Source organism: Centropristis striata, chromosome 7 (genome assembly GCF_030273125.1).
Source record: "Centropristis striata isolate RG_2023a ecotype Rhode Island chromosome 7, C.striata_1.0, whole genome shotgun sequence".
NCBI lineage: Eukaryota > Metazoa > Chordata > Actinopteri > Perciformes > Serranidae > Centropristis > Centropristis striata.
The window spans coordinates 22,968,146-22,987,353 of record NC_081523.1 but is presented as its reverse complement, the minus strand read 5'-3'; the positions used below and the strand labels follow the sequence as shown (position 1 = coordinate 22,987,353).

General features: G+C 40.7%; 1 protein-coding gene across 1 annotated transcript in view; it reads left to right on the top strand.

Annotated features, from left to right (window-relative positions):
• Positions 1–19,208, top strand: part of sh2b3 (SH2B adaptor protein 3) — a 52,544-nt gene that overhangs the window by 2,626 nt on the left and 30,710 nt on the right. The window contains exon 2 of the mRNA XM_059336388.1: positions 13,390–14,598. Within this exon, the coding sequence (XP_059192371.1) occupies positions 13,417–14,598 (1,182 nt within the window). The 5' untranslated portion in view covers positions 13,390–13,416. The remainder of the gene's footprint in view (positions 1–13,389; positions 14,599–19,208) is intronic.

The following is a 19,208-nucleotide window of genomic DNA, read 5'->3' as shown; positions in this document are numbered from 1 at the left end:
ATTACATGGCATCATATATGTCTTTATATCACCAACCTAACAAATTATTATCAGGTTATTACCAGCTGTGTCATATTACCAGACCTTTAAAAATGTACATCATCTAAGATGAATGAAAACACATTTTCAGGGTACATATTTACTCTCTGCAGTAATCCAGCAACCTGCTGAGTTCTGCATTCTTTGTCGATTCAGTCATTTAGATGAGACAGTTATCACACCTTGAATCATTGAAGCACAAAAGACAGAAAAACATGCCTCTAGGGTGGGGAAGTAAAACCAGCTAGACTATACATAACATTTTCCATGGCAGCCAGGTTTAACTCTTAAGTCGACCACAGACAAAAGGTTGACTATAATTTAAAGGTTCATCGCAGTTCCACATCTCTAATTGGCGTCACAAATGCTTTTGGTGATTTTCAGAAGTGTTTACTTCCCTACAGACTTCCTTGGTTTCTTACAGTTGGATATTTTGGTGCTGTCTCCACTTCTCTTTTGCTCAGTGCGGTATGGACAAGAGAAGTTCTGTTCTGGCGTCATGCGCAGACTAACACGAATACAGCAAAACCTAAAAATGTAATGACTACGACCACACAATATTGACAGGATCTTCAGGTCTGGTCTGACCACGTGAATATCATGAGATATGATAAAAAAATTCTGAAAAATCCTGGACTCTCCCTAAAAGGGGGATGTTGCCCGTTATGCATCATTATAATAAGATTTTCTGCGACATGACATGATTACGTGGATGGGGATTTCATGCACCACAACACAATATTGTCTTGGTTGCTGTCTGAGACATTTTTTCCTGAAAGAAAAGACTGAAGAAGTAGTGTCAAGTAGTGGGCTATGTAGCCGGCTATCAGCCATGGACCGGGCAATGTCATGGTTCAGTGTTTTTAACTGAGATTATATTGGACGCCTGCTTTTCTCTTCCCCTCGGGGGTTCTAAGAAATCCACTGATGAGACCACGAGAGAGGTTTGACCCACAGCGGCCCTGTGGGGAGGGGAGAAGAGGGAGAGGAGAAAGAGAGGAAATGAGAAGGAGGAAGAGGGGAACTGTGGGAGATAAGTTGGCAGACCGACAGGAGCAGGAATGTGCAAAAGAAGAATGACGGAAAACACAAATTAGGACAAAAATGGAAGAAAAAGTAAGCACTTTTCTGGTGACACAAAGGAACAATGTATCACACATATTTTGTGTGTGTAATGTACGTGTGATTTGACTCACACAACACTTGGCCACCCAAACAGCAAGGCCTAAAAATCTCAGACTCAACTGTGGATTCTCACCACAAACAATGCATACAGTTGTAGGGTTAAGTCTGTGTCTGTGCATGCGTTTGTGCAAGCTTTTGGGGACACACATGCGTGTCTGTGTGCTTTTTCCAAAGCAGCAATAATTAGAGACTGTGTGTGTATTTGCGTGTCTTTACCCCAATGCGCCCCTGTTCTTGTTGTTGGAAGAATGTTGATTATAGGCCCGATTTAGCAGCAGCAGTAGAATGAGCATGCCGCTCAAAACGTGTTTTGGCTTTAAGGCTCTGGAGATGCAATACTTGAGTAGATATGTGTGTGTACATAAATAGTAATGCGTTTTCCTTTATGCAAACTTTAGAAAACAAACACACCCTGGATCTTTGTTTGCTTTTTAGTCATGAGTAGTTTTGGGGTTTTGTGAGTGCATACATATAGATCTGATTAGTTGATTAATGAATGAGCTGATCGGCAGTTATATGAAAAAGGGATTCATCATTTCAGTCATCTTTCAAGCAGAATTGCCAAATATTCTCTGATTTCAGCTTCTCAAGTATGAGGATTTGTTGCTTTTCTTTTTTCACTGTGACTATAAATTAAAATTATTTTGCTCTTGGACATAAGCAAACTGAAGACAGCACTATGGCCTCTGAGAAACCACTTAAATATTTGTATGTTAACTAAGAAATCTATCAGCAAGTTGATCAAATCTAATTGTTAGTAGTGCTGAACCATTTATTTAAAATGTATCAAATTTGCATTGTGGCCTATTGCAATGGAAAATGGCTAGATAACAACTCGTGAATTCAACTATTATGAGTTATTTTTTTGTTGTCATTATATTTGTCTAAACAAATGTACCTTTACTTCAGACATTAAAATTAGCAATAAACTGAAGAAAACAAGGGTGGTCTAATAATTTTTTTTCATGACTGTATGTCAAAATAATAATAATAATAATTGTTTCCTCTCATATCCCAAATCATATCACCATTGTGATACCTGTCACAATAAGCACAATTAGATATTTTTCTATATTTTCTCCCATACAGACTTGAAAAGGCCCCTTTGTGTGTTTGTTCCTCTGTGTGTGTCTAAGTTGAAGTGAAAGTAGGAACACATTATCATGCAAAATACACAATTAGCATCACGTCACACAAGTTTATTCCCAACACAAACATGGTTTGCTATCGCTGCAGAGGTACAGATTCGTGTGTGACATTTTCTGTGTTAGAAAGTGAACTCAATTGGCTGCTCATGAGTCCTAATGTGGAAAAGTTTATAACTTCTGAATTAGCTTTCCAGGAAGTCAGATGCCTGCAGATGATTCATAGCCAATCAGAGTGACTGAAGAAATCAGTCACAACATGCACCCTACATAATATCTCACATCTTAAATACTATCATGCGTCTTGACAATTCACAATGAATCAGAAACACATCTTGAGTGCAGATGACTCATTCATAAAGTGCTCCTGGATTTCAGCCAGAGATTTCTGTCGTACTCTCCCCGGCTGGAACATTTGAGTCTTGAATGCTTGAATTGGCTGGATTGTATTGATTCTCCTCAGCCAAGTTGTGAATGATGGATTGTTGTTTTCAGCTTTTCAGAAACTAAGCCTGTGTTTAAGGGTTCCAGTAAGAAGTTGAGGTCAGCCTTTGGTGGCTTTGTAGCCGAGAGACACACTTAAACTGTTTAGTTATTCAGTGTATGCCTATTTAATGTTCTGCAACATGCACAGTCAGTCACTGTTTATTTTGCCAGGGCTCAAAGTGTGTGTGTGTGTGTGTGTGTGTGTGTGTGTGCATGCGTCTGTGCATGAATCCAGTTTTTCTTCATTTTTACAGTGTGCACAGTCTATTGACTAGTAACATCTGTGCCGTGCACTCCCCTGCAGGATGGATCATGCATATGCGTGTGTGCATATTTCAACAATATTCAGATTGATTTCTTTTGGAAATCAGAATTTTTTAGGGAGGCATTCCATTATTGGATATCAGGCCAATACTCAAATAGCCGGAAGGGTATCGTTGCAAATCTGGCAGATCCAGTACTCAGATTTGGCTAATTAGCCCTGGTATTTGGACTGAAAAGGTCAGATCGGAGCATCTTTCTTTTTTAAATTTGCATAAACTTTATAACTTTAGGGAAAATAAGAAGGGTATATGTGACATAGTTTCATCTTATTCTCCCCTATAATGGTTGTTTTGAAAGTCAAATAAACAACAATTTTGAACTGTTCAGCATTATAGAGCTGACACAACTAGTCAATTTGTTAATCAACATTAACTAATCTTTTGTTCTCAGCTTCTCTAATGTGAGGATTTGCTGCTCGTTTCTTCATTGTTGTAAATGGAATATATGGGTTTTGGATTTGGTAAAAAGAAAGGACATATTTAAATTTAAACTCAAAAATGATGATGCATATTATTTATTTATACTATTTATAGTATATAGTCTATAAAATAGTAGTATAAAGTCCACTGTTAAGACAAGTTTATTGTTAAAGTTCAATAACTGCCTGATGTTTCAAAAGTCATTGAATAATTAGTTATACAATTGATAAACTGATCATAATCATAATTGTGATTTTTGCTATAATTGAGCAGCCCTCACACCTCACAAAATAAGATAAACATTAGTTTAACTTTTTAATGAGTAATTCTGAATATCGCATTATCATTGTGACAATATGAATGTTGTCCATGTGAACCACGTCACTCAGCATTGAATGACAGCTTGTTTGTGATGCCTGATGTTCACTGCTGACATCATTCCCTGAGTCCTCCCTCCTCACACATCACATCTATCAATGCAGCCAAAACTTCACTACTCTGTTCATTTTTTCTCTCTGTCATTATGTCTCTGGGAGCCCTATATTTTAGTATTTCCTTGACATGCCAGACTCTTTTGCCGGCTAATGATAGACTGCAGACTGTGCAGAGACGTTTGTATTAGTCATTGGTAGGAAGCCGGACAGCTGGAAGGATGCTTGTTAGTGAAAATTGTACTACAGGACACATAATCATTATATATCCTGCTTTCTTTTATGGTAAACCTCGGGTTAGTTTTCCGTTGCAGTAGTGATGGGGGCGTTGGTCTTGATACTCCAGCCTACAGTTAGTTTTCTACTTTTGATCCGTGTGATTCCCTTTCTTATCGCAGATCCAGCCTTTTAGTTTGTTCCTTTCCCGACCTGCCTCCCTCTCTCCGTTCCCAGACCACAGGAAATGACCAGAAAGCAGCCAGGCTTTATTTCTGTGCGTCTCAAGAATAGCAGCATTGTGTTGTGTCGAAGCCTGCATTGTTGTGGGAGAGAGCTAGAGAATACTCTAACCAAAACAAAAACCCTATGTACCCAATAGAATGTAGCCTACACATATGCACAAGATAAGTCTTCACTGGTTCACAGCTGTACACAAACCGTTGAAAACAAAACATTGATACATAATTTGATGTGATTGGAATTTAAAAAATGTGATTGTTTCCTAAAGCTTCTTTTTGCTGCTGTCCTCATTCACAGCAGAACATTGGTTAGCTTTTGTGCCAGGACTCCTGCCTGCTTGTCCAAACCGTGGGCTAGCAGACCACATCCTACTGTAGGTGATACACAAACTATGGCTCAGTCATCAACCCCACATCAAAAAGTCTGAACTATCCCTTTAAGTAGATGTGCAAAATATTTATTTCTGCTGTAATGTAAGAATGTAAAGTGCTTTAACTTTTGGAACAGGCTTTACACAAATCAACATGTCCTTGTCTTTGTGATACCTTCTTTAAGCATTTAGAATAAACATGTTATCCTTTACTGATGGTTTAAATTGCCATGCAGCTGCAGGCTCCCCCGCTCTCGTTTTACCCTCAGTCAGCTGATGCTTACCTCAGGCTATGGGAAGTTAAGGCCGAGGGTTATCTCATGTTGCAGTACAACTTCCTCCTTTACAATATGTTCTTCAATTATGTAAACTTTGCGCGTCTCGCTTTCTACTCGGCTCATTATCAAAGCTCTTTCACATCTCACTTCACACAAACAGGAACACTGAGAGTTAGCCAAACACATCCCTGCAACTGCAGATCTTTTTCACATAGACCTTCTGCTTTTATATCGCTGATTAATCCGGAAACAAATAAATAAATATAAGCACTTTTAGCTCATAGCAGCTTTATGTTGTAGGGTATAAAACATGAAGTGAAAGGGATTGAAAGAAAAAGGTCACATGGTGTCAGTTCACATGAACTGGTGTGTTGGCTAACAGTGGAACGGGGTGTTTTGCCTGTCATAACAATATTGAATGGTGTTGGCGGGAATCCCAAAGCTTTTCCTTTTGATAACAACAGACTTGCATAATGGTTGCTTGTACTCATGGTTGTCCTTCTTGGTATTTGCTATAATGTTGCTTTTGTTCCTGTAAGGCACGATGGAATAGAGCTGCATACATTTTTTGGGCGTGTTTTGGGTGAAAAAAAATGGGAGGGAAAGAATTCTGGGTTTCATTAAATCAACTACAAGAACAGTGAAGAAACACTCAAAACACACAAAATGCTGCATTCACAACCTCCTGACACAGAGGACGTGACAAGATCAGTAGATGTTGTGTTGCCGCTTCAGACCTGTTACAACCCAGCTCACTCACTCATTCATTATCATTTTGGCTGTATTTTAGTAAATAACAAATCTTATAGTAACCTTAATTAAGTGGATATTTTTTCATGCAAAAATCTGTAAATTTGGATTAAATATTTCACTTAAATAGTTTTGGAAAGGCAAGACATCCAAGATATTCACCCTAAGTGATGGCAGTCTTGATGATTAAAATTATGATCTTATTGATCATAGCTAATCATTTAACTCCCAACATGACAAACGATTCCTTTCAAATCTATTGTTGTTCCTATAAAGTAAACCTAACTATCTCTTTGGTTGGCACAGTTGCTATCTGCTATTTAAACAAGTGTTTTTAGCTTTTCAGCAACTCTTTTGTCCTTTTGTTCTGCAAACGCATTTCTTTTTTGAAATTGTCTCATATTATCATGGAAAATATACTGTTGTATGTGAGCATCCCAGAATATTTTTTTTAATTATCATCCTTCGGCACCTCCTGTTTCCGTCATAGTCTTCCAAAGTGCATTTTCTTAATATGTAGCTTTCAACACAAATGACTTTGAGTAGCAGCCCTTAAACTTTGATGTGCTCTTCCCACCCCTGCCATAGGAGTGTATTTTGGTATCCTATGTGTGTGTATACAGTGTCTTTGCATGTGTGCACTGGTCGCTGCTTGCCAGGGCAGGGCAGGGCTTCCTGTTGCTGTGATTGCTGCCCAGGCAGAGCAGAGCAGAGATCCTTTGGTCTCTGTTCCTCTTTGGCTTTGCCACCTGGACCTTCACCCACTAACCTGGCGCCTCCTCCTCTCCTCTCGCCTTTCTCTGTTTTTCTCACTTCCTGCCTGCCTTCTCATTATCCCCTCATCTCTCTTTCTGTCTATACATGTGACCCTTGTTTCTGTCTCCTCCTCTTTCTTTTCATCTTTGACTCCCTCACTCATTGTAGCCTCCTTCCTCCTCCTCCCTCCTCTCTCTCTCTCTCTTTTCAATAAGCCCCTTACTCCTGCCCTCACACACACTCACTCACTCTCTTCCTGTTTTCTGATCCTAGCTCTGTGATTCATTCAGTGATTCAGAGAATAAAATTCAAAGGTGGTAACAAAATCTGTTTTTCATCCGGAACCTTGTGATGCACATGTTGCAGCGTTGTTTTTTTTTTGCTTTTTTATTTTAATTTCCAATTTATTTATTTTTTCCACTCCAGTTTTCCCATAAAAACAGAGTGTTTGATGTCTCAGAGAGCCTTGATGCCATGCAGACTAATTGAGTTGTAAGAAATAGATTGGATCCGGCTGATCTTGGTAATAAAGCCAGGGCTATATAAAGGTCAGAAGGATGTGGCTTGCTGTAAATTGCATTTCATATAATGAGTATGACAATTAGGAGCACATCCTATTTTTGAAAAGCGCTGCATGGAGGTGTACATGTGCACACATTCTCAGACGAGTAAGTCACACACATCTCTTTGTGTGCGTAAGAAAAAAGGAAAGCTTTTTAGACTTGACTTTGGGTTAACTGCTAGCTGGCTAAATTACTATAGTCAGAAAATCCACATTGGAGCATTTCCAATGTTGATTAAAGTTATTATTCTTGGATAATCATTTCATCTTTGAAGCTATAAAACATAAAAAAAATAGCAAAATAGTTCAGGGGAGGTCAGTGTGACGTCTTTCATGTAGCATTTGAGTTTCATTTTAAGTTAATTTAAGAATTAAGTTCAGCAAAATATTCACACATTATAAAATCCATTCTTTAACCATTTACGATTACAGTGTAACATGGATTTTTAACTGATTTAATCTCAGAAGAGACAACCACCATGACATCACTGAGCGTGCATTAGGGCTGACAATAATAATTATTTCCTGTTATCGATTGATCTGCTGATTATCTCTAATAATTGTCAAAAAGATTTTGAAAAATGGCTGTTACAGATTCACAGAACCCAAGATATAATCTTTAAATTGCTGTTTTTTTTTGTTTACCAGCAAAAACCCCAAAGATAAGACAAAACAAAACTAATCAGCAAACTATTTTAATAATCACCGGATCAGATCAGTTGACCTTTCAGTTAGTTGACTAATCAATTTACCTCTAGATTACCTTACATATACACATCACCCTTGAACCTCAACTTCAACTTAATGGATCAAGAACTTTCTTTTTCCTTTGTAAAACCTACTTTTGCTGTGTGTGTGTGTGTGTGTGTGTGTGTGTGTGTGTGTGTCCACTGAATCAAACAAGAGCTGCTCCCAACTGGGGACAACAGGGAGCCCACAGTGGTGTGTGAGAGCTGATACCAAGCTCTTGAGATATAAATAGGACCTCCCTGGAACAAGGCTTCCACCAGCAGCACTGATAATCTCTACGTGTTGTGTAACTCTTTGTAGGTTTTAATTTCTTGGTTCTGCAGGGAAATGAAAGCCTTCTCTTGCAATCATTTTAAGAAATTGGCATTCATCTGACCCAACATGATTCAACTTACAAAACTGCTAGATGAGACAAAACAAAAAGGAAATGTGTGAAGTCTTGGGAGGCTTAGTATCCTGGCTTGAGCTGACAACTGGCAACTATTTTCAAAAGTTAGTGTTGAGCCTTGTGTTGTGGTGGTAATATGGTGGTCCAGAGCTTAAACTTGGCAGCATGTGTGTATATCAAACACAAGGCAGGTTTCAAGGAAATTTCAGTTTGGCTCTGCTCCCAATAGGCCATATCCAGGATATAGTTTACTGGCGACCACAAGCATGCTGCTAACTCTTCCATTTTTGGAATTTAGCTGGAATGACATACCAATGCATCACACGTTTACCCCCTCTCCCCACAGTGTGTCCAAAAGTTGATTCACGTTTGTATTAAAAATCAACTCAGCGAGCTGACACAAGTCATGAGGTTACTCACGCTGACAAGATCGATTCACGGGTGTCTTTCACGCATCCTGTTTCCTTCCTGCTTGATAAAAATCAGCTTCAGGCTGTCCCGAATAAAACAAAAAAAAGGACATCTGGGGTCAGAGCAACAAATTTATGAGCAACGATAAGAGCTGGGTTAAACATTTTTGTCGTTTTAACCCAACTTGCTCTTAAAATTGACTCATTAAACGATGTGAAATGTAGTATAAACTTAAATTTGGAAGCTGCAAAGAAACAACCTCCCTAACATCCAAAGTGCATATGTTTTCATTATTGATTCATCTCTGAATTGATTTGAAAATTGGCCATAACAGATTCCCACAGTCCAAACTTGCAACTTCAAATTGCTTGTTTTGTCTGACCAGCACAAATATATTTCATTAATTCAGTAAATATTGAAAACCTACAAATCCTCACATTTGAAAAGCCACATTTAGAGAATGTTTGTATTTTATGCTTGAAAAACTAATTGCAGGGTAATTAACTGAATCAACTAATTGTTCAGATAAGAGGCTGTATGTTATCTCTCTTAATGTCAGTCAGTCACAAGCAGCTCTCCAGACAGACTATTTTTTTCCTTGCACCTGTTTGACGTGTGCATCTGTCCAATAAATGACGGCGAAGAGTTGGATATGTCACTGTCTGTATGCTGTTTTTTCACAACATCGGTTTAGCTGCAGCCTCCATACTTTCACAGTAACAAACAGTAGCATTTGTTCGGTTCGTTTCTCAGGCTCCTAGTGGTGTCGATGCTGCAGGAAAAGCTGTGCCAGATTTCTGAGAAGCACGAGAGAGACGAAGAAAGCAGTCAGTGTGCTTCTCTGTGTGTGTTTGTCATTGTGAAGAATGTAGGCATTGAGGAAGAGGAGGAGAGTGATGAGTAAGGTTCGAAAGGAAGGAGGGAATGCAGGACTCTATTGTGCAGGAATGTTTTCCATTTGCAACTCAGTGTGTTTGAATTGGCCTATTTTCTTCTGTCATCCCCTGCTGAACGCTGTCTAGCAAATAATAATACAATAACAGAGCATGAAGATGAGGTCTGAGGTTCTGGATAAGAACAGAGAAATGAGACACACAACTGTATTAGCCTTTTTGTTTTCCCTCACAACTTGAACATGGCCCTGTTAGGCCCTCAGTCAAGGTAAAAGTAAAGGAAGCATGAATCCAAACACATCTGGAGATCCTCACAGCAGAGGACAGAGGGGATGAAAAGAAAGGGAAAACCATGGGAACGGAGACGGCCAAGCCCCCAGAGGGATACAGGCGAGAGGAAGTGTGTGTGTGTGTGTGTGTGTGTGTGTGTGTGTGTGTGTGTGTGTGTGTGTGTGTGTGTGTGTGTGTGTGTGTGTGTGTGTGTGTGTGTGTGTGTGTGTGTGTGTGTGTGTGTGTGTGTGTACGTGCGTGTTCTGTAGTCAGTCAGTGCTGAGTCATCGCTGGGCTGGTCAGGCAGATAGAAACAGGCTTCTGGGGGGGCCAGCTGGAGGGGCACGAGGGGGCATGCACTGAGCATGCTCTGAAAAGTACAGGAAGAGAATTAGTTGTTGTGACAGGCCACATCCAGGAACTTTAGTGACGCAATATTTCACAGTGCCAAGTTTTCACTCCCTCACTGACGCATGTGTCCCCCTGGTATGTTTGATGATACTAATGAAAAATTTTGAAGGCTTGTCGCGTGACACAATCTAAAAAATCCACAACTGTGAACGTCGTCGTTTAGGACACGTAGAGGAAGAGAGATGTCAGCCGAGAGATAACGAGACATGTTGCTCCATGTTTGGCCCGACCACAACAGACCCCCCCCCCCTCCACCCGGTTTGTTTCTCTGTTGGACCACAGTCATTGACTACCCCCACACCCCCCGCCCCCATCCATACACACACACACGTTCATACTTCCTGTATTAAGAATAGACCCTTCTTTGCTGCACTTAAGGAAGATGGTATGTACACGTACATATTGGTGTAGTTTCAGAACGATAAACCCTCGTTAATGCTACTTTAGCTGATGTCTTACTGTGAGTTTATTCAACTGTTGCTCATTTAAAGGAAGCATGGGGAGAAGCAGCTGTATGTAATGCATGTTGGAATCTGTAGACATAACGGTTTTCCTGCCAATAGGCATTTCATAATGATATTCTACCATCAGCCTTTGTTGAAATGGTCAGCTAAGAGTGTCAAAAGTAGCAAAACTTTGATCCCTTTTCAATACCCCATGTTAAAAACAATATGATTTCCACATTTGATGTAAACAAAAGTACCAAAGCTATAAATGAAGCAGATCTGCAATTAGATTTAAACCGAAGGCTGCACAGAGGAAACAACAGAAAAGTAACTGTGTGTTGGTAGTGTTCAGTGACTGATTGTAACTGAGCTGATCTGTAACATTCTGCTATTCTGCTACATATCACGCCATGATTTAAAGTCAAGTTATTTGCCCAAACCTTTCAGTAAAAAACCTAATTTAAGTACATATAAAGGTCACTGTTCTGCTGCATGACAGCCGTGTGAACATCTCGCAACCCTGTGGCTGATTATACAACATTGTATCATCCATGGGCTGTCTGCATAAACCAAGAGCTCCACCGTTGCGTCAGCTAAGGCCTGTTCTGTGGTGTTTTGAAAATGTGTCCTTCCTCCTACTTATCATCTGTAACTATGTGTTAAGGGTACTCTGGGTCAGCAGTGTATACTCACAGAATGAAGGACAGGGGTTGTAGGGCTCTCATTGAATACTTAGGAATGCATCCTGTTTCCTCTTTTCTGTGGGACTCTGTGGTTAACTCCTAAACCAATGCCTCATTTCGTTCTAATTACAAAAGTAGCAGTTAACTGTGGTGGATAGGTAAGAGCGTATGCACCGTAGATGAACAGGACTTGTGAATGTTGTCGACTTTTGTCTGCACAGAGTGGTTCTTTGATACTACTGATGATGCGTTTATGTGGCCAGTAGGGGAATTGTTTCCTTATCATGTTGAGGTACATAACCTACATGCTTTTCCAGATAAAGGAAAGAGTTCTGAGATTCAAGTAATCAGCATACCGTGTATTGGTATTTAGCAACAGAAGCAGAGAAGTGAAACATAGGATAGAGAATTACAAGTAGCAGCTGCCCAAGGCCACCCAAGCACCACCACCTCAATGTATGCATGAAAAATCTCCCCCAAAAACCCTAGAAAAATAGACGCTCGCTATATAATCGCAGTGTCCACATTTTGAGTCCAGGGGGCAGGAAACTTTTTGCATGCCCTGCTCTCTTTCCCTTTATTTCCTGTCACATTTTTACAGTCTCTGAAAGAAATGTTGAAAAAACAAATTTATTAGCCAGAAAATTAATGGCATTTTGGAAGTTAAGCAGCAGTAAGACCGAACTGCCAATTGGATAGCGACAAACTCATCAAAAACCATTTGTGAGTAGTTATTTCCTTCACAAGTCAGAGGTTTAGAGGAGCAGCAGAGTTTGTTTTTTAGGGGTAAACAAACATATGGCTTCGTCTTCTTCTTCTGCTAGAACATGATCAGACTCCAACATTTAATGGACAAAGCTAGCAGTGGCACCAGCTAAATTTTCATATTTCGAACGAAACAGAATTCAGAGAAAATAGAGCTCATCACTATAAATAATTTTTTACAAATCAGGGTCGTTGTGACAATGATCTTAATATTTCAAATTCTTAAAAATATGCTTGTATCTGACCCTGGAACAATCTTGCAGGGAGGAAAGACTGCCGCTGACTACAAGCCGTTCGGCTCATTTCTGGGGACAAAGAAAGAGACAAATTGAGCTAGAAAATGTGCTGTAGAGCCAGGCGATCATAGTCCTTGTAATGAAGGGTTAAAAAAAAAGCAGAAGGAACATTGAAACAGGTCACATGTAAACACACAAACACACAGATGGCCGAGCAGGCAGTGTGGTTGATTGAGAAATCTTCTAACCATACTTCCTCAAGTCATGGCCTCATTCAGTGTCTGTCCCAATGACTTATTTCTGTTTTCATTCATTTCAAATACTTCAGTCTATGTCATCTGTATCAGTGCAGCTTGGAAGTGATTTATATTCTTTTCTATTTACTCCACTTTTTTTTTTTCACTTTTCCTGAATGATTTTGTTTTAATAGATGCAGTTATGGTGTTTTTGCTCCTGATTCAATTGGCTACTTTTCCTTAAATTTAATGGTTACCAATTGTCCTTTGAATGAACTGTGGCTGTCCTTATCTATTAAGATACTCCATGACTGGTAGATTGCCAGAGATTATTTGCAGGCCCATGTAATCCAATTTGGACTGTTTAAGATGGAGCACAGATAAAATCAGACTTTTGGCTGTCCTTTCTCACTGTCAAACTTTCAAGTAGTTCAAAGAAATGCTCTCACTGTTTGGCCAGTTCCATCTTTAGTGCTCCAGTTCTTGCACAACATTTTACATTATCTTGATTTGCCTCTAATTACGTTTCCATATCTCTCTTTTGTTTGTCCCTCAATCATCTTTTCCCCCCCTTCTTTTCTAAACCATTCATCCCTCCATTCTTGTCTCCAAATCAACCTCTTGACCCCTACCTCCTCTCCAACAATCCATTTATTTTTTCCTTTTCTGTCTCTTTTCAACCTTGTTTTCCAGCAGTGATTCTCAGCCGGTGTGGTTACTGCAATGAATGGTAACACTATCCATCCAGCCAACACCACCGCAACAGCAGGAGGAGGCCCAGGCGTGGCAGCGCCCCCAAGAGGCTGGAGGGAATTCTGTGAGCTGCACGCCATCGCCACAGCCCGGCAGCTGGCCGGACACTACCGGAGCTTCGCCAGAGAGCGGCCACAACATGACGTGCTCCCACCGGAGAGCTTCTCCAAGCAGTTCAGTGACCTCTTCCAGCAGCACTTCTGCTGCGAGGTTAACAAAGATGGCACTCCGCTCGGCCAGAACACGTCCTCCACCGCCACCGGTAATGCCTCCTCCACCACTTCAGTGGCCCCTCCCCTTCCATCGCAGGCTGTGATTGGTCGATTGCGGATCACGTCGCTGTCCGGGGTGCAGGACTATCGGGAGGCGGGCCGGCCAAGTGGAGGAGCTGCTCTGTTTACTGTGGTGTCGCCCAAAGTGGAGCCGGTGGTGGTGAGTCGGGAACAGGAGCAGCCGCTGCGATGCGCCGCAGGAAGTTCCTTATCAGGAAACCCCGTGGCGCTCAGAGGGTCGACTCGTAGCGTGGGCAGCGGGTCCTTGCTGATTCGCAGCCGAAGCAACGAGGACATCTCTGGCACTGATCGTCGTCAGGTATCTGAACGGTACTCCTCTGACTCCTCAACCTCCAACCCTGCACATGCTGACGTCACACATTTCTCTGTCAGTCAGATCCGGCAGACCGTTAGACGGCTTCTCAAAAAACAGCCCAGCCCCCCCTCATCCCCGGACCTGAACCCTAGCAGCCCCAACCCCATCGCCATTAACAACAGTCCCCCAAATAATGGTGACAGAGTGGGTGAGGAAGTGTCATCCTCCTCCTCTTCCTCCCACTCTTCTTCTTGTCTGAACTCTGAAGCCACGCCCCCAGCCTCTTCACACACGTCCATGTCTGGAGTAGCCTGTCACTTCCTGGATCGCTTCCGTTGGTTACGCGGCGGAAGCATGAGGCAGAGGAGGTCAGAGGTGAGCGGCTGCTGTAAAGAGGGCCAACTGAGGTACTTGCTGGTGGATGACACTATCTTAGACACTCAACCTCGCTGGCAACGTTGCCACCTGCTGGTCAGGAGGATCAGGGACACTCAAGTTGGAGGAGGAGGACGAGGAAGAGGAGGAGGGGAGAGGTACCAGTTGGAGCTCTATGATCCTCCAAAGGTAGATACATGTGCTCATGCTTACATTTATACACACTTGGATCATGCATTATATGTCCGTTATATATATGATTCACCACACTCTAAAATACACACTATACAATCAACACATTCATTGTACAGGATTTCAATAGTTGCATTGAACAATAGTTACTCCGAACAAAATGCGGCAACTTATTAATGGTGTCTTAAAGGCTCAACAGCACATTGTTTACCCAGGAAGGAGACAGGAAGTTGCATACATGTAAATATTTTAGCGAGTTATAACCATATTTTCTGTCTGTCTTCATTAGCAGTTGGCTGCACATGCTATCACATACTTATTCTTAGTTTTTGGAGGATAATATACGTTTTTATAGCATAAAATTGTCCATGCTTAATTTGTTGTAGCATTCGGGGAACTAATGCATTAAATGTAACCGACATTGTGATGTAAAGTAAATTACATCAAACATTTTGACACCACAAACTAAAAAGGAACAAACAGCACAGGAAATATGCTTTTAACTTTCTGAGAAAATTGATACCCATATCATTTCCATGCTGGGACTATTTTTTCCAAGAAATGGTACAACTTTTTTTTATATTTCTTGCATTGAAATGATTGATGTGTTTTTTTCTTAAGTCTGTAGAATACAATTTGTAGGCCAGGACATCTCTGCAGCACCATAATACTATCTCGACACATATTTAACTAATATTGCACGAATCTATATGTATGCTACTGATGTTATGTAGTGTATAATCAATAGCTGACAATCCCTTGGTTACTATTCTTGGTACAGCAGATGTCTGCTTTCATTGGACTGCGTTTCACAAGATTGTGTTTTCTGCAGTTCCTGCAAATGTTTGTTGAGCTTCTTTCTCAGAAATCTGCACACCACTGAACATTGAACAGCTGCCGGGTTCCTCAGCTTGTGTTTCATATCCGTGCAAGATGGATAATTCTGTAGATCTGTTTGTGTTCATCAATAAGATGGAAACCCACAGAAGCCGTTTTAAAGAGCTGGCTAATGTCAGTTTGCCAGGCAGAGTCACAAACGATGTACATACTCTAAATTAACACACACACACACACACACACACACACACACACACACACACACACACAGGCACAAAGTCATTTCCTGTTTCCAGCTGTTTTAGTCGCAGGGGTTTCCCCCCTCCTTTTCAAATCATCTCTTTTCTTTGTGTTTGTTTTGTTTTCATAAATGATATTTTGCCGCATCTAAGAAGCTCCTCTTGGTGCACACTTTGCCACATGACAAACAACACAGCAGCTGTGATGATATTTAGCTTTGTCTGAGAAAACTCTGTTTTATTGGTGGTTTTCAGCACATCTTTGCCTCCACTGATTTATTTGTTTTTTAGCTACAGCTAGAGAGTGTGCTGTGATGTTGAGCAGACGTTCGTGTTAAACAAGCTTAAGAAGCCAAAGAGTGATATTACTAGTTTGTCCACAACTCAGACTAATGAAAACTAATCAAATTGACACGTCTGTTCTTGCCTTGCGTGCAGTGTCGCTGTTAAAATGCCATCATTTGTTTCACACTGATAACCTTTAAAGATTGGATAAGAGATAGTTTGCCCTTTAACCTAGTTAAAGAAGCTTGAGGAAATTAAGTTACTGTTCGTTCAGATTTAATCAGCCTGTGCCTTGCTCATTACTGTCACAAATTTCTTTATAATACGGTCATTTTCATACATTAATGTAGCAAAGCATTTGTCCAGTGTGGCATTTTTGCACTAATTACCTAAAGGATCTGCAGCATTCATGTCTTCATTTACTCTTTGGTGAATAGATATACCTCCTACACTATTTCCTGTTTGTTTGGGGTTTGCTTCAGCCAGTCACAGCTTTTCTTCTTGTTACAAAACATCACCTTAGCAATCAGAAAATTTAAAATGATCACATTTTAAAATACGGATGGTTAGAGTAACTTGCTTTTTTATGTGTTGCAACAAAAAAGACTTATCCCTCCCCTGTCCTCGCTCGACAGCTCATGACTACACAGCAGGATGTCTTTTTTTTTTTTTTCTAATATGCATGCTTGACTCCCCACATGAGACCTCATGGCATAAAACCCTGCAATAATTCCAGATGGGGCCAGCTGCAAAGCTGCATTTGCTTGCACACCCAGTCCCCCAAGATCCCCCAAACCAGTAATCAGTGGCTAAGTTGTCCTCACCGCTACCATCTACAGTGTAAGGCAGCAGAGTTCAGTCTCTCTGCAGGGTGTGTGCGAGTGTGTATTCTGGCACAAACAGAGGTCAATGAAAAAGTGTGTGTGTGTGTGTGTGTGTGTGTGCGTGTGCGTGTGTGTGTGTCTTTATATTTAGCAGCCCTCAACTCTTCAGCCAGCTGCAGCCCTGACCATGCGCGTGAGGTAATTCAGTTGATGATAGACCCAGAGCTGAGTGTGTGTGTGCGTGCATGCATGCATATTTAATCAGAATGGGAAGGCATTGGCAGAATTTTCTTGGCCGATTGAAATGCTGCTTTAGTTAACCAACTGCATTGCTGGTCTGAGTAATCCCCCCTCTCACTGTGTGTGTGTGTGTGTGTGTGTGTGTGTGTGTGTGTGTGTGTGTGTGTGTGTGTGTGTGTGTGTGTGTGTGTGTGTGTGTGTGTGTGTGTGTGTGTGTGTGTGTGTGTGTGTGTGTGTGTGTGTGTGTGTGTGGTCTTGGCAAGGCAGAGAGTTTAGGCCCTGAGAATGGCCTTAAAAGGAAGGAGCTCTGGTCTTGCATGCACACATTTTAACATACACACTCAAAAGAAATGCAGTGTGTTCACACCCTAAAAGAAGTCATTGAAACAAACATACTAAGTTGTACTATGTTGGGGTTGCTGAGTAATATATTGTGTTGGTACAGTTTCTTTTATTGTGGATGTAAGTTGGGGTTTCACACATCTCTCTGCTCTTTACTGTGACTGAGCATGCATGCCTGCACGCTGCACACATATCTTTGCAGCACAGAAGATAATAATCCACAGGCAGTGTTCATATGTATTTTTATTTGCATTTTTCTGTGTGAGAAACAGCAGTAATATCAGTGAGTTCATTTCGCGCAAAAGAGGAAGCTGCATGGAAACTGATAATGTATTCGCGTGAGAAAGCTCCAGTCAAGGCGTAGCGCTATGTCAGGGCAAAAGTTGAGCCAGGTTTTTGATGCAGTGCTAATGTCAGAGATGAAAATACATTAAGGGAAAACTCAAGCAAATGAATAGCAAATCTGGCTGTCAAACTGCTCCCATGTGTGAATAATAAAAAGGCAGGAGAAATAACTAAACTACTGAAACAGCTTAGAAGATGTCATAACAGAAACCACTTAACTGTAAAATAAAATCAAACTTTGTGAGAGGCAGGAGCTTTATTTTACACTATTTCTAATGGCTGTGAAAATATAATTTCTATGCACTGTTGTTGAAAAGTTGGTCCATGATTCAAGTTAAGGAAAAGGTAAACTTATCCAAACAGTAAGATTGGATAATCACAACATTCTTGTATTTTACGCCAAAATAGTTAATTGAATATAATAAAGTCATCCTAAACAAATTTGTTACTAATTTGATGAAAAGTTATGCTACAGTTCTTCCACATGACAATTTACTTGTTCCACTCATGCATATTTTATATTTGATTTGCTTGGGAAATTGATAATACAAGATTAGAAGTCTTAATGATTCCCAGAGGGGAAATTCAAGGAAAATGTAAAACTTTTCCACAAGCTGGATGGATTGGATTTATCAACCTCTGCCAGTTATATAAGCAGGTTTTAGGTCTGTATTTTTTTGTTTTTGTTTTGTTTTGCAGATGGACTGACAAAATATCCGAGGACACTTTTTAACACTTTTATTGCAGAAGTGAATCTTGTCATGTCAGCTGAAACGAGCAGAAGTCTCCATAATGTCCTCAGTGTTGTTGTCTGAGACTTGAACCTTTTTAAGGGACCCATTCTGATCATCAGTGTTTCCGTGTCTTCTGCATCTGTTCTCTCGCCTTTGTCTTTGTACCTTCCATCACTGCATCACTGCAGCACTGTAGAAGCACTTTCTGCCATTAAAAAAATCACCAGTTAAAGCTTCAAAACTATAAAATCGATCATGTTCTGGCTGGCATGTGATCCAAAAATAGGGAGAAATTAACAACATTAGCAGCCAAGACTACAGGGTCTTCCTGATGCTAGCATTGAATGTAACGTAAACACTGCAGTAACTTGGGGCAGATGACCATATATAGAAATCCTTCATGAGCTTATGTCAGCTCGAGCTGAGAGCAGAAAAAGCTGCTGGAAACCGAGCGTTCAGAATGGTTGGAATGGTTTTACTTTTACATTAATGAACTGCATCATCTGAAACTTTGACCACGTTTAATATGAACATCTGACATCGTAGCATTATATACATGAGAGAAAATACGGAATGACATAAAGGCACCCTTTGAGGACAGAAAGAGTCTTAGAGTTATCTCGTAACCTTCCTAAGCTTTTGACTTTCTCTTCACCGAGGTGGTTGTTTCTACAACACCGAGCCCTACTTTTCCTTTCATCTGACGTGCGGTAGTCAAGGTTACAGACAAGGTTAGCGTCTTGCCAGGAAAATCGTGGTAT